Source organism: Dromiciops gliroides, chromosome 4, assembly GCF_019393635.1.
Source record: "Dromiciops gliroides isolate mDroGli1 chromosome 4, mDroGli1.pri, whole genome shotgun sequence".
Classification (NCBI taxonomy): Eukaryota; Metazoa; Chordata; class Mammalia; order Microbiotheria; family Microbiotheriidae; genus Dromiciops; species Dromiciops gliroides.
The window spans coordinates 100673731-100689182 of NC_057864.1; the positions used below are offsets into that span (position 1 = coordinate 100673731).

The window sequence follows — 15452 nt, forward strand, 5'->3', positions numbered from 1 at the left end:
CCAGTGCTTTATCCACTGAGCCACATAGCTGCCCCAAAGCCAAATTCTTGGCAACCAAACATATACAATTGGATAGAGCCACAGGATTTGGGAGCTGAAAGGGACCTCAGCAGCCATCTTGTCCAATGCATACAAGAAAGGAATTTTTACCAAAACACACCCAACAAGTGGTTGTTTCTCTGTCTCTACTCCAAGGAGGGGAACCCCCCTCTCTCCAAAGGGAGCCAACATACTTTAAGATTGCTCTAATTGTTAAGAAAGAATTGCTCTGGGGGCAGCTAGGTGGTGCAGTGAATAAAGCACCAGCCTTGGATTCAGGAGGACCTGAGTTCAAATCCAGCCTCAGACACTTGACACTTACTAGCTGTGTGACCCTGGGCAAGTCACTTAACCTTCATTGCCCTGCAAAAAAGAAAAAGGAGAAAAAAAAAGAATGAATTGCTCTATTAGGAATGAAAGAGCAAAGACCTGTAGAATCTAAAACTCAGCCCCTGAAGGTGACTACGAGTTCTCCAGTAAGTCCATTGAAAGGGAGAACTCTGGCTGAGTCTGGCTACCTTTTAAGCACAGAGTGGAACAGGGGAGAGATAACAGGAGCCCATCATAGAATCAAATTATAGAACCCTGGGGTTGGAAGGGAGCTTGGAGGTTGTTCAGTCCAATTTTTTCTATCACGTGACTGACAAGTGATCACCAAGCCCTTTTATGTAGAGCTCTGACAAAAGGAGAGTCAACCACCTCCCAAGACAACTCATATAGCTCTGGGACAACTCCTCCTTACACTGAGTTAAAATCATGCCCCATGCTGTGTGTGTGTGTGTGTGTGTGTGTGTGTGTGGCTCTATATCATCTTTTACCACTGCGTGAGCTAGTGACATAGAGTTCATTCCCTCTCTATTGGAAGACAGGTAGCATATGTCATCTTAATGTTTTGGGACTCATGGTTTATCACTGTGGTTGTTCAGAGTTCTAAAGTCTTTCAAAGCTATTTTTCTCTAGAATGTTATCGTTGTATAAATTGTTCTTCTGATTCTGTTTGCTTTGCCCTGTTCCTGTTCACAAGCGTCATCCCAGTTTCCTCTGAATTAGTCCATTTCATCATTTTTTATAGCACAGTAATATTTCAGATTAAGTTGCTGACCTATATTTTTCCATTCCTTTACTGCTAAATTGCATCTACTTTATACCCACTAAATTGCACTGCTTTACACCCATTTCCTTACCATCCACTAATTCTTCACCCCCTTGATCCCACCGCTACTGAAATCACCTTTTTTAAAAACTTTTTTTTGGGGTGGGACAATGAAGGTTAAGTGACTTGCCCAGGGTCACACAGCTAGTAAGTGTCAAGTATCTGGGGCCGGATTTGATTTCAGGTCCTCCTGAATCCAAGGCTTGTGCTTTTTCCACTGCACCAAGTAGCTGCCCCCCAGAGTCACCTTTTAATTGCCAAATAAAATGATCTTTTCTCAGTCTTTATCCCTCTGAACTTTTTTTCCCACTTTGTAACACTGTTGGTCTCCCCTTTCCAATTTATCCTCCATGCAACTGCCAGATTGATATTCTTAAAATCTGACCATGACACATCTGACTCTGCCACTCCCCTACTCAAAAATCTTCAATAGCTCCCTATTGCTTCTGGAACAATATTCAAACTCCTCAGCCTAGAATTTTAATTTCCTTAATCTACTTTCCACCTAATTTTCTAATCTTGCTTCATATTGCTCCTCTTTACATATTTTCCATTCCAATCAAACTGGCCTGACTGATGTTCTGTTTGGCCCTGAAAGGCAGAAATGGTAGTAATGGGTGGTAGCTATTTTTTTAAAAAAAGCACAAATTTCTATTTAATGTCAAGAAAAGCTTCCTAGGAGAAGCTAGATGGCACAGTGGATAAAGCACCGGTCCTGGATTCAGGAGGACCTGAGTTCAAATCCGGCCTCAGACACTTCACTGACTAGCCATGTGACCCTGGGCAAGTACTTAACCCTCATTGCCCCATCAGAAAGAAAAAAGAAAGAAAGAAAGAAAGAAAGAGAAAGAAAGAAAAAGAAAGAAAGAAAGGAAGAAAAAGGGAAAGAAAGAAAAAAAAGAAAGAAAGAAAGAAAGACTACCTAACAATTATAGATCTTCAAAAATATCACGGGCAGCGTCTAGGTGGCACAGTGGATAAAGCACCGGCCCTGGATTCAGGAGTTCCTGAGTTCAAATCTGGCCTCTGACACTTGACACTAGCTGTGTGACCCTGGGCAAGTCACTTAACCCCATTGCCCCATTAAAAAAAAAAATATATATATATATATATATATATATATCATGGGCAGTCTCACTTCCTAATGGATTTTCCCTCATTGGAGGGCTTCAAGCAACGGCTGCTTGACCACTTGTCATGTCTATTATAGTAAAGATTCATTTCAACTGTGGGTTGGACTAGAAAAATGTCAACTAATTAATTCAGCACTCTACATTTTCCTGGTTTGGCCAAATCATTTTAATTCCTTGCATACACAAGGGAAGGCCAGTGACACACAAGCAGATCTCGCAGCCATGTTCTTCCACAAGGCGGAGTACAACTGACCAATCTATAGCTTTACAACCAGGTTGAACAGACAAAGAATAAATTGGGGGTAGCTAAAAGACTAGTGGGATTACTAACAATGCTGAGAGAACGTCGCCCAGAGTTAGGAGGTTGATGAAGAAGTATGACTAGCAAGACACAGTAACTGAATTGTGATTGGAGCATCCTAAGAACAAGTACTACAGGTTGAGTAGGTGCTCTCTCATTGTACTGCCTAGCGATAGCATTCTTTCCTATGGGAACCTCTTTCCATATAGTTTCTTCCTGTCGGTAATCTACCCATAGGCCTTTGCAGTGATGTCAGTCTTTCTAGAAGCAAAACACAATAAAACAGGACTAGCGACTTGAACCACCTCCAGGGACTAGGATAGCCAGTTAGAGAATGCTTTCAGAATTTGGGGGTCCTGGCCAAAGAAGCAGATGAATTAGTTTATGAGGAGGGGAGAAATTGTCCACTGAGGAAATCCCACCCCAAAGCTCAAATTAAATGCCTTCTCCTATACCCAGTCCCAGCTGCCAGGGCCTTCCTCCTCCTCCTGAAAATACCTTCTGTTTACTCTGTCTAGATGTTGTAGTTCCTACTAATATGTGTATTGTTGTTTTCCCTATAGGGCATATGTAAGCCCCCTGAGGGCAGGGTCTCTCCTATATAGCTACTCCCTTTGTCTCCTGTGGCATCACCCCACACCCAGACTGCTGGCTAGTCTCCTTGCCTCAAGCTTTCTCCACTTCATGCTATCCTCCACTCAGCTGTCAAAATGATTTTCCTAAAATACAGACCTGACCACAACACCTCCCTCCATCTGGCTCCCTATTACCCACAGGATCAAATAAAATATTCTGTTGAGAATTTAAAGCCTTTCCTAACCTGCCTCCCCTCTCTGGTCTTCTTAGAGCTCACTCCCTTTCATGTACTCTGCGGTCCAGTGACCCTGGCCTCCTTGCTGATCCTCACAAAACACAGCACCTTCAGACTCTGAGCATTTTCTCTGACTGTCCTCCAGGCCTGGGATGCTCTCCCAATTCCTTAGCTTTCTTTAAGTCACCGTTAAATCCCACCTTCCGAAGTTTTCCCCAAGCCCTTAATTCTACTGCCTTCCTTCTGAGACTCCCTGAAAATATCTCATCAGTGTTTTGTTCATACATAGTTGTTTGCCTGTTGTTTTTCCCATTAGACTGTGAGCTCCTGGAGAACAGGGACTGTTTGTTGTCTTTGCTTGTGTACCCAGCACTTAGCAGAGTACCTAGAACACGGCAGGTGCTTAATAAACGCAATTTGATGGACTAACATGTACTGCAGGTTGAACAGGTGCTTTCCCATTGTCCTGCCTGGTGACAACAGAACTTTCCTATGGGAACATATTTCCCCATAGTTTCTTCCTATTAGCAACACTTGCTCTACCCACAGGCCTTTGTAGGAATGTCAGTCATGGAAGTCCAGCATGTGGATGACCCACCAGCACCTCAAACTCAATAGGTCCGAGGCTGAATCCATATTCCCCTTTAACCCTTCCCTCCCAGAGTCATCCTTGATTCTTTCTTTATCCTTCACTCTCTGCATCTCATCAGTCTTGCTGATTCTATCTCTACAACACCTCATGCATTACTGTCTTCATTCCTCCTGTTTGGACCATTGGAATAGCCTCCTATCTGGTCTCCCTGTCTCCAGTATCTTGCTGGCTTCAATCCATTTTGTTTGTTTGTTTGTTTGTTTGTTTGTTTGTTTTTGGTGAGGCAATTGGGGTTAAATGACTTCCCCAGGGTCACACAGCTAGTAAGTGTCAAGTGTCTGAGGCCAGATTTGAACTCAGGTCGTCCTGAATCCAGGGCTGGTGCTCTATCCACTGTGCCACCTAGCTGCCCCCCAATCCATTCTTTACATAGTTCTCAAAATAAGTCTGCTAAGCCAGACCACATCACTCCTCTGCTCAAAACTCTCCAATGGCTTTCCAAGCAGGATAGGACAAAAAAGATAGACTCCTTTGCCTGACATTCAAGTCCCTCTGCAAACTGGCTCTTCTCTGCTTTTCTGGCCTTATTTCATACCATCCCCCTACATTTATTCAATATTCTAGTCCGACCAGACTACTGACTATCCCCCAAGCTCATTCTGCCCTTCCCTCCCATACATCAGTATAGACCACTCCCCATGCCCAGAGTGTACCCTCTACCTCTATCTTTCTCTTGTTGAAAGCCTCTTCTTTTGAGGTTAGGCCTGGGAACCACCTCTTATCTGATGTCATCCTTAGTGGATTCCTCCTCAAACCTCCCCTCAATACCTTGCATCCCTTTGTCCCCATTGCCCACTACCTTGCATCATACTGGCTGGTACATAAGTCCCAGCCTTCCCATAGATCGTCAGCTCCTTCAGAGCCAGTCAATAGATTTGGAGTTGGAAGGAACCTTCAAGCTTATTACATCTGACCTCCTCAATCTGTAGCTGAGAAAACTGATGATCAGAGAATGACTCGCCCAAGGTCACACGGGTAGTCAGCTGCAGAGCCAGGATTTGATCCCAAGACCTCTGACTCCAAATCTAGCTCTCATCTCACTGCAACGTGGTGAAGGGAGATCCTCTTTGATGTGCCCAAGACACTGTCCGAGCTCACAGCAGAGACTTAAATGTTTGTTGAATTGAGTCGATATATTTTCTACCTTCCTCCAATGTAGGATATATGAGGACCAGGGCTGGTGCTGTCAAAGAAGGGGTCCTGACAGGAGAATAAGACCCCGGAGGCAACTTTATCTACTTCATTATTTTGCCAAAGCCAACCAGGACTGTGGGCATGGGGGCATTCATTAGGCCCTCTATAATACCCTGACAGTACCATAGGTGTTAGGGTACCTCTGTGGTGCCCCTAGCCAGGCTTCTGGACAGGGGAAGATGTATGTATTGCATGATTAAAAGTTCTCCTAAAATGGGAAATTCAAGGTTAAAATAACTGGGAAATAGAGTAGTTGGGGAGCCATCTGACTCTAGTGCCACCTCATGGCCAATGGTGGATCTGCACGCACCTGAAAGTCCTCCTACATCCATCTTCTTCAGGTTCTTGGCTTCCAGAATACAGACAGTCAATTTCCCAGCAGTGGGCACATAACGGAGGGAAGTGCAGATGTCTCCAAGCTTTTCTGGCTGCCCAGGGAGGAAAAAACAAAAGTCAGAGTTTCTCCTTCGGTCTGGAAGATTCCTGCTGACTTTTTGCTCAGCTCCCTTACCTAGACCACTGTGTGGGGAAGGTGGGGAAGGAGGGGGATATCCTTCTTTCCTAGGGAATGCTTTCAGTTATTAGTCCCTGGATTACTGAGGATTAGAAAGGTCTTCTTTATATCTCAACTCAATCTTTCCTGCTACAAGTCAGCAAAGCCATTGGTTAATCATGACCTTTTCTATAGGCTCTATTTGTACTCCAAGGGGGGTATTTTGTCTAAACCTCTCATTTGTATCTATATCCATCTCTGATAGATCACAGTTATTTGTGAGGAAGGAAGGAAGGAAGGAAGGAAGGAAGAAAAGAGAAAGGAAAAGAAGGAATGGAAGGAAGAAAGAAGAAAGGAAATGAGAAAGGAAAGGAAGGAAGGAAGGAAGGAAAGAAAGGAAAGGAAGGAGAAAAGAAGGGAAGGAAGGAAAGGAGGGAGGGAAGAAAAGATGGAGGAAGGGAAAAGATAGAAACCAGAGATGAGAAGAAGCAGCATTAGGCTTTTATGGCAGGGATGGGTGATGGTTTTTAAGCCACATGTTCCCAAGGCAGGCAGCTGGCTCTGGAGGATAATTGGGGCTATACCCTGACTTGTAGCTGTCTGGGGCAGAGGGACAAATCATTTGTATGCCCTAGGCAAGGTTTTTCAATTGCATGGGCCCCATGTTACTGTTATTGTTCACTGGAGTATTTGGGCCTTCACTATAACACATATCATTTAAGTTATCACAAAATAAATACCTATGGGCCATGGAGAGCAGACTTTCTGGCATTAGAAATATGTGCCTTTGTAAACAGTCATATTTTAAAATGTTCCTCAGTTGGCCCCTTGTGTGTGGGTCCTGGGTAGCTGTCTGCCTTGTTTACTCTTTAGACCACATGTTCCCATGGCAGGTAAGGATGGGGGTGTGGGGTGGGTGGGATCCAGAGGAGGGGTAGATTCCCCTCCTCCTCTTCTTTTCCATGAGCATTCTCCCTATCCAGACAACCTTGGAATTGGGCTCATTTCCATGGGCCTGGATAGCCTCTCAGAATCTTGGGGACACGGAGCCTTCTCTGCCCACTCCTCCAGCCTATGCTGATCTTTCCCTCTCAGGCACCACACTATAATAACAGCTCATATTCCTATAATGCTTTTTTGTGTGAGGCAATTGGGGTTAAGTGACTTGTGCAGGGTCACACAGCTAGTAAGTGTTAAGTGTCTGAGGCCGAATTTGAACTCAGGTCCTCCTGACTCCAGGGCCGGTGCTCTATCCACTGTGCCATCTAGCTGCCCCCTATAATGCTTTAAGGTTTGCAAAGCATTTTCCTCACAACCACTCATAAATCAAGAAGTACAAGGAATATTGTCCCCATTTTACAGGTGAGGAAACTGAGGATCAGAAAGATTAAATTTCTTGCCCAAGTTCACCAGCCTTGCAAGTGCCTCAGCCAAGATCTGAACTCATGTGTCCAAGTTCATACCACACTGGCTTCCATTGCTGGCTCCCATCGGGTGATAGATATATGGTCTTGTAATGTTTTCACCTCTGCGTGTGTATATCTTATCTCCCCAGCTAGACTGTGAGCTCCTGACATCTGGAGCCCAGGACTAAGCTGGGGACTCAATCAGCTCAGTTTGCTTCTCTCCATGGTACTGGCCCTGGCCTTCTCTCTGCATGTTCTTAAACTGGCCCAGGTCCTTCCTTCCTCACCTCTTCCTTCTCTCCACCCTGCAGGTCTCTCCACTCCTCGATGGGCTGGCCCAAGTCCACAGTGTTCATGGGCACCTTCACCTCCCCGATGATGTCGTGTTTGGAGAAGCGGTCAAAGTCGTAGATGGCCATCACCAGGGTCTTGCCCCCTAGCTCCTGGTAGGGCACCTGTAGGACATGTCAGGGCACAGAAAGGTCGGGTATTGTAAGAAGTCTGAGTTCCTGGGGGTGATGATGATAGGAGGAAGACCTGTATCATTGCCCCAAGATGGTCCCTAGTTCAACCTAAGAGTCACAGGGGAGGGTGAGAAAAGGACCCTGATCATAGATTCAAAGGGTTGGAGTTGAATGAGACCAAGGAAAACAGATGGAGCCTAAGGTGGGCAAGGAGGCCCCAGAGCACTTCAGAGATTAGAAGAATAAGCTGGCCACTGGGTAAGAGCAGGATAATAGGTGAGGGTTCATGGATCCCAACCACATTTTTCTGGGCTGGGTGAGACCCGGCTGGAGCTAGGAAGGCAGGAGACGGAAATCTCTGGGTATTTGGGGCCTAAAATAACAACATCTCTGATTTAGCCATTTTGTGAATTCTCTGCCCGTGATCCTATGATTTGTGTTCTTAGGAGTAAACCAAGGAGGGAAAGAAGGGAAGGACCTGGGATAAGGTTATTCTCATCCTCACCTTGAAAGTGAAGGTCTCATTGAAGGCAGGATTCAATGTCTTCCTATGGACCTTGGTCTCATATTTCTTCTTCTTATCTGGGAGGAGGAAAACTTTGACATAGGGGTCTGAGGTGCCTCCCATGTCCAGAGCAGGAAGCTCAGCTGCCTGAAGGACGCCCACGGTCAACTGGGGAGAGAAATGAGCCCCCTCCTCAGGTCTGCTCCAACATTCTCAGACTGACTATTTCTACTATCCGCTGGCTTGGGAATTTATTATAGAAGCTTGGTCTCAGATCTCTCTCTTTTTTTCTTTTCTTTTTTCAGGGCAATGAGGGTTAAGTGACTTGCCCAGGGTCACACAGCTAGTAAGTGTCAAGTGTCTGAGGCTGGATTTGAACTCAGGTCCTTCTGAATCCAGGGCTGGTGCTTTATCCACTGCACCACCTAGTTGTCTGGTCTCAGATCTACAGGGACCTTCTCATTTGGTCCCATGCCCTAGGGTGGAACAAGACTCCCAGAAGAAACCAGCCACATCGCCAAAAGGCTAGCAGTGTCTAGGGACTCTGCTGATTCCTCCCTCCCAGCTGAGAAAGAACATAGACTGTAGGTTTGCCTGGTCAGCTGTTACCCTGGGGACAGGCTCACCCTCTGTTCCCTTTTTTATGTCCTCTCAAAGTTTACTCCTTCCTTCTCTGACTCGGAATTATAGCATCATAGAATGTTGAAGCTGAAAGGGGTCTTGGCGATCATATAGCCCAGATGGTCATAACCCCAGACACTTCAGCCTGAAGTTCCTGTTTTTCCCATTCTGTGCCCATGTAGGCCTAAACCTCAACCCACTAGTATGATAGTATATATTTAACAACTGGCTCTCTGAGGGGAAAAAAATGTACATAGTACACATTTTTTAAAGTTTAATCTACATTATTTTTCTCTATCACGTTCTTAAGTCTAGAAAATTGACAAAACAATAAATCAAGCCAAGATTGGTAACATTTGCTGTTTTCCAAGGTGTAAATGTTTGCATTGAAAATTTAGCAATGGGCTCTAGGCTCCAGCACATCCTTGCCCCTGTTCTACCTTTCCACTCCCTCCCTCCAGTCCCTAGGCACCTGATTAGCCTGGAAATCATAGTCCAGTGAAAACTGCAGTTTGCCCAAGTTTTCTGGTTCTTTCTCTTCTTCTCCTTCACCTTCTCCCTCTGTCAGGCCCGTCTCTGCATCATCGTCATCCTGGGGAGGCTAGGAGGAGGACAGAATAGCCCAGCTGAGCACAATGGGAGCACAGTGGAGGGCATCTCCCATTCTTCCCCAGGACCCAAGCATCATCTGGACAAAAGGGAAGAATCCTCAAGGGAAGAGATGGGATTTTCCACAGGACTTTGGGAACTTCCTCCACTCAAGTGAGCAAAGGTCCTAGACTCATGGCTCCCACTTGAACCTTATTCAGGTCTTGAATATTCCATCCAGTAGTGTGCTAGTAAATGTTTAAAATTTGGCTCTTGGGGGAGGATGGAGGGGCGGATATAAACAGGCCACACTTTTAAATTTAGCCTGAATTATTAACATTTTCTCCATCGATTTCTTTGGTCTAGACAATCAACAAAACAATAAATCAGGTTTTGATATGTAGCATTTGCTGAATTTCAAAGTATAAATGCTCACACTGAAAATTTGACAATTGACTCTGGCTAGCTGCTATAAGCTGCCTTTATCACACAATAACTACCTGGATTTTGAGGTTAAGATAGTTAAAAACTGAAAAAACCCACTAGTATACCACCATCATTTTGCAGATGAGGAAAGTGGAAATTGACAACTTACTGAAGGTCACACAAGTAGTTAGTAACAGGGTCAAGATTTGAACCTGGATCTTCTGAAATCAAATATAGTGCTCTTTCTACCTTCTAGACAACCTTTATATTGCCCCTTTTGTTACTCCCCTACTGACACACTCACAAAGACATACCATGAATGCCATCCAGACCAGGCAATGGGTTGGTGGGGGGAATTCCATGATGAGAGAGAAGAAAGAGAAAAACAAGATTAGATAAGTTCCCCATCATAAAGATAAATGCTTACCAACTGACTATTTCTACCAGCTGACCATCCTTAGAGAGACCAGTCTAGAGGCCAAAAACAGAGCAGATTTGGGGAAATGTCTCCTTATGAGAGTGCCCATTGGAAACCCCTCTAAAGAACTGGGGACCCAAATGTGCACACACACACACACACACACACACACACACACACACACACACACATACACAATTCCCTACTCTACCCATGTCTTCTTATAGTGAGGCTATTTCTTCTCTGATTTGCTCCTAAATCCCTATTTCCACCACAAAATTGGGTAAAAATGAGAACCAGGGATCTGTAAAAGTCTGCCCAGGAGTCCTGAGCAGGTCTAGAATAGAACTCTAGGCATTTCAGCAGACATACCAAGAATTCTTGCAGGTCAGACCAAGTCCTGGAGCATAATTAGATCAAATCTATACTAAAATGCAACAAAAATAGAGGTATATTTGCCCAGGCTGTTCTATTCCTAGTAGGGTCCTTATTTTTAAAATAAACCAGCAAATAAATAAGTCTCTACTGTGTGCAAGGCACTGAGTTAGGCGATGGGGACATAAAGACAAAAATGAACCAGTCCCGGTCTTCTAGAAGCTTGCATTCTTCTCTTCTTCTCTACATCACCTCATTTCTCTCTGGGATATACTACTTTGGGACTTCTCTAATTGAATCTCCACCATGCCCCCAAATCAGGTACATCCATCCCCACCGTACTTTCTAGTTTCCTTTTGTGCACTCTTTCCCCATTAGACTGTAAGCTTCTTGAGGGCAGGAACTAGCTTTCATTTTTCTTATTTGTATCCTAAGTGCTTAGCACAGTTCTTGGCACATAGTAGGTGTACAATAAATATTGATTGATCACCTCCCCTCTGAAGAATTGTCATTAAATCCCTCTCTAAAATATTGTTCAAATCAGATTATCAGAGTGCTATGTAAATGTCAATTATTATTGTTGTTTTATTAATATTTCTTTGTGTGTGAAAAGCTCTTTACAGATTTTTATCATCAGAGGATATCATGGGATGCTCACAACAGCCCTTTGAGATGGGCATGGCAAATGTCATTATCCCTACTTCACAGATGAGGAAAGTAGAGGACCTTTGAGGGGTGAGATGACCTGCTTATGTCTAGTAAGTGACAGAAGTGGGACTACAACCCAGGTCTCTTCACACCTAGGCCAATGCTCTTCCCCCTTCACCACCTTCTGAAAGTCAAACAGAAAGAGGGTCACCAGATGGTGCTTCTTAAAGGGTCTTCCTTTGTATCCAATAGTTTGTGTCCCAAGAGGTACAAGAAATCTCCCCCTTTCTTTTAAAGGTGGCTGAAGCAGGAGGGAATTTGATTATCCTCCACCCTGCAATTGGCCCATGGGAATCCAGGCTGGGAGAATTCTTTTTCCCCATTTACTAGTTTGATCTTTTGGGTGACAATGTTCAAGGACCCAAGGCAGCTGATTCGGAAGGCAAAGCAATAACAATAATAATAAGTAGGAGAAGGGAAGGGAATAAGTATTTATAAAGTACTACTAGGTGACAGACACTGTGCTAAGAACTTTTTTTTTTACAAATATTACCTCATGTGAATTTCACAACAATCCCAAAAAGGTAGATGCTATTATTCTTGCCCCCGCTTTATAGTTGAGGAAACTGAGGCAAACAGAGTCTAAGTAACTTGCCCAGGGGCACACAGCTATGCAGGAATCTGAGACCAGATTCGAACTCAGTTGTTCTTGATGCCACATTCACTGTGCTGCCTCGAATACTATGACCCCATGAGTCCACCTCCCCTTCCCTCATTGGCATGAGGTATTCTTCTTTTTTTTTTTTTTAGTGAGGCAATTGGGGTTAAGTGACTTGCCCAGGGTCACACAACTAGTAAGTGTCAAGTGTCTGAGGCCAGATTTGAATTCAGGTCCTCCTGACTCCAGGGCCGGTGTTTTATCCACTGCACCACCTAGCTGCCCCATGAGGTATCTTCTTAAGGAACCCTAGGGAGGATTCCAAGAAAATATCCCAGACGCTTCTAGGATGCCCTGTCCCAACGAACAAGATGGCATCTCCATGCCCCTTCCCTTTCCCCTACTCAAGTCGTCTTGATGTCTATCTTGACACGGGACCCAGATGGTGCTGTTGATGTTGCACAGCCTCCCTCACTTAAATCCAGTTCACTGCAAGTCATGCCATCACGCCCTGGGCAAACAACAACAATGCCACTGCCGTACCTGGCCGCCTTTCATGTCCTTCATGTTCATGGCATTTTTCATGCCTTTGCCCTTCTCCTTCTTGTTCTTTTTCTTCTTACAGCAGCACTTCTTGCAGATGCAGAAGCAGCAGGTGAGGAGGAGGAGGCCAGCGACCACAGTGATGGCGATCAGTGCCCATGGAGGTACTGCACATACATAACACGCAGTGATAGCCTGATGGTCCCTGAGCCCCCATGCCCAGAGCGGGCACCTTTCTTTCCCCCTGCATGGCGCCCTGCCTACAGCCAGGGCTGTGACCACAGAGCCAACCCTAGTTCCATTCCTCTGCAGGCTTCTAGCGACCACATTTCCCAGACCAGACACTGGAATGGACCATCTAACAAAGGATTTGGGGTGGAGGTGAGGATTTATGGGGACAACAGGGAAGAATATTTCACTGAACCATAGACTCTCAAGGCTGGGAGGGCCCTTAGAGTTTATTCAGTCCAACCCATATGTGAGCAAGAATCCTCAATCTTCCATCCAACCACCGCTTCATCCTAAGAGGGAGCCTACTATGCCCCAAGACAGCCCATTTGAATTTTAGATAGCTCTAATTGTTAGTAAGTTTTACCTACATTAAGCCTAAATCTGTTACTCTGCACCTTTTACTCACTTCTCCTAGTTCTACTCTAGGATCAAGCAAGACTAGTTTTCTCCCTTTTCCACATGACGTACTTAAAGACCACAATCATATTCCTTCTAAATCCTTTTTTCTTGGGCTAACCATCTCAGTTCCTTCAAACAGGTTTGGTATAGCTTGGTTTGAAACTGGGAGCATCTGGAAAAATCTGACTTACAGTCTCTCTACTACTTCCTCCCAAAGGCTATTATTTTTCTACTCTTTGCCCACCCTCCATAGTGATTTGCATTTCATTTGCATGAACTGTTTTTAATGATACCCAAGTCCCTACTCTTTCCTTGGCCCAAACCCCAGTGGATGAGCAGAAGTCTACCTGGAAAAGCATTCCTTAATACTTTGCCTAGGGACACAATTCCAAGGGAAGAGATCTGTCAGAAACCCACATATTAATCCTATAAAGGGAATGTGGTGGCTCTTATCAAAGACCAGAGTCAAGTCCAAACTTTTTTTTTTTTAATGTCCCAGATGACAATGGTGGACATCACCACAGATTCCTGATGGTTCCCCCAAGCAACCTCATAGCTTCCATCTGCATGCCCCCTCCCCATGCAATAGTCACACCTCCTCCCAACATCCCACCCCAACCCAGGAGATACTCACAGGGGATCTTCTGGATCTCGTTAAAGAATTTATCTTTCAGCTTGGTGAACATGTCCTCTCCAGGTGGCCCCGCACCCCCACTCTCGGTGGAGTTGTCCGGAGGCCCTGCTGGAGCAGCTGGCGCGGTGGCCGTGGTGGAGGCAGGAGCCACAATAGGCTCCTGGTTCCTTTTGAAGATATTCCGCATGGTGGCTCAGCTGGTAGCTGGGAATACAGAGAAGGTTCTCATGAGTCTCTCAGTCCAGGTTTAAAGGGAAGTGCAAATGAAGAATAACAACTATGATGCAGAGAACAGATGTAAAAGCTACCAATCCAAATCCTAGAGTGCTTTACGGTTCCAAAGTGCTTTCAGACATATTCTCATGTGATCCTCATTAGATAAGTTCCCCTTTGTCCAGATGAAGGCTCTGAAGTCTATTAAGTGCCTGAACCAGGGTTCAGACCTAGGACTTTTGATCTCAAGCTCCATGCTATTTCTGTTTTGTTTTGTTTTGTTTTGTTTTTCAGGGCAATGAGGATTAAGTGACTTGCCCAGGGTCACACAGCTAGCAAGTGTCAAGTGTTTGAGGCCAGATTTGAACTCAAGTCCTCCTAAATTCAGGGCCAGTGCTTTATCCATTGTGCCACCTAGCTGCCCTAAGCCCCATGCTATTTCTACCATCCTTCTCTTCTCTCCTCACGCCCTCGGTACAGAAATTCCTGCTTCTCGAAGCACTTTCACATATATGCTTTGCTTTTATACTCCCAATAAACCTGTGTGTGAGAGGACAGACAACCCTGTTGCTTATCCCTTTCACCTTGAAACTCTCTCCTTCCTTGGCTTTTGTCACGCTGTATCCCTGCCTCTCCCCTCAGGCAGGGCAGCTGACATCCATCACCCTCCAGAACCACTCCTTTACCACCTGCAAATAGAAGGGTCTGCTCTAACTTGGGCCGTGCAAAGGTCTTCTGGTCCCCAGATGCGGCCTCATTAAGGGTGAGAGCAGCAGGAGTGTGTTTGCCCCCGGGGTGTGCTACAGCCAACTCCTACTTGCCAATCGTTCAATCTTCAGTGTGATTATCTACACCTAGGGGAAATCAGCAAACTCCACAAATCAGGACTGGATCTGTTTTGTTGACTGTCCAATCTCTAGAAAGTGATGGGGGGAAATGCGAATAATGGATTAAGCTTAACCATGTGTCCTGGACCAATTGTCAGACAACAATGCCATATTGGAAATCACTGTGCCCAGAGCAAAGGGCTTCGGTCCTAACTATGACTGTTGTTTGGTTGTTTTTCAGCCATGTCCAACTCTCTGTGACTCCATTTGGAGTTTCCTTGACAAAGATACTGGAGTGGTTTGCCATTGTAAACCAGCGGTCCATCAAGACTATTGATAGGAAATAGTGGTAGTAGTTTAAAGCCAGGGAAATGATCACGATTTAGAAAAACACATTACCCAATGGCTCCCTGGAGTGACTGTATGCTTTCTTTTTCCAGAGAACCAAGTCCACCTCTATGGGTAGCCTTCCTATTTACCGGTCCAACTCCCCCTCCTGAGGTAGTTTTCATAGAAGTGAAATGCTGGATTGTTGTTGTCTAACACACTTTCATTGCCTAAGGTAATGTAGTATTTCTTTTTCCTAGAGGCAGGGTTCATCACCCTCTTCCCTGCTTGACTATGTAATTATAGCTATAGGATCGGAAGACATTCTTACCCCCTAGAATCCCTGTAGTGAGATTGTGGCTTGATGAAATTCCATTACCATTCTGGGTCCCT

At 45.0% G+C, this 15452-nt stretch overlaps 1 protein-coding gene across 4 annotated transcripts in view; it reads right to left on the reverse strand.

The window, feature by feature from the left end:
* The window catches only part of SYT2 (synaptotagmin 2), a 178150-nt gene that overhangs the window by 11317 nt on the left and 151381 nt on the right, over window positions 1–15452 (reverse strand). For all 4 annotated transcript variants that reach the window (XM_044002357.1, XM_044002355.1, XM_044002356.1 and 1 more), the window contains 6 exons: window positions 13693–13896; window positions 12429–12595; window positions 9245–9364; window positions 8152–8319; window positions 7470–7637; window positions 5594–5711 (listed from right to left, as the gene is read on the reverse strand). In XM_044002357.1, coding sequence (XP_043858292.1) covers window positions 5594–5711; window positions 7470–7637; window positions 8152–8319; window positions 9245–9364; window positions 12429–12595; window positions 13693–13879 — 928 coding nt within the window. In that variant the 5' untranslated portion in view covers window positions 13880–13896. The remainder of the gene's footprint in view (window positions 1–5593; window positions 5712–7469; window positions 7638–8151; window positions 8320–9244; window positions 9365–12428; window positions 12596–13692; window positions 13897–15452) is intronic.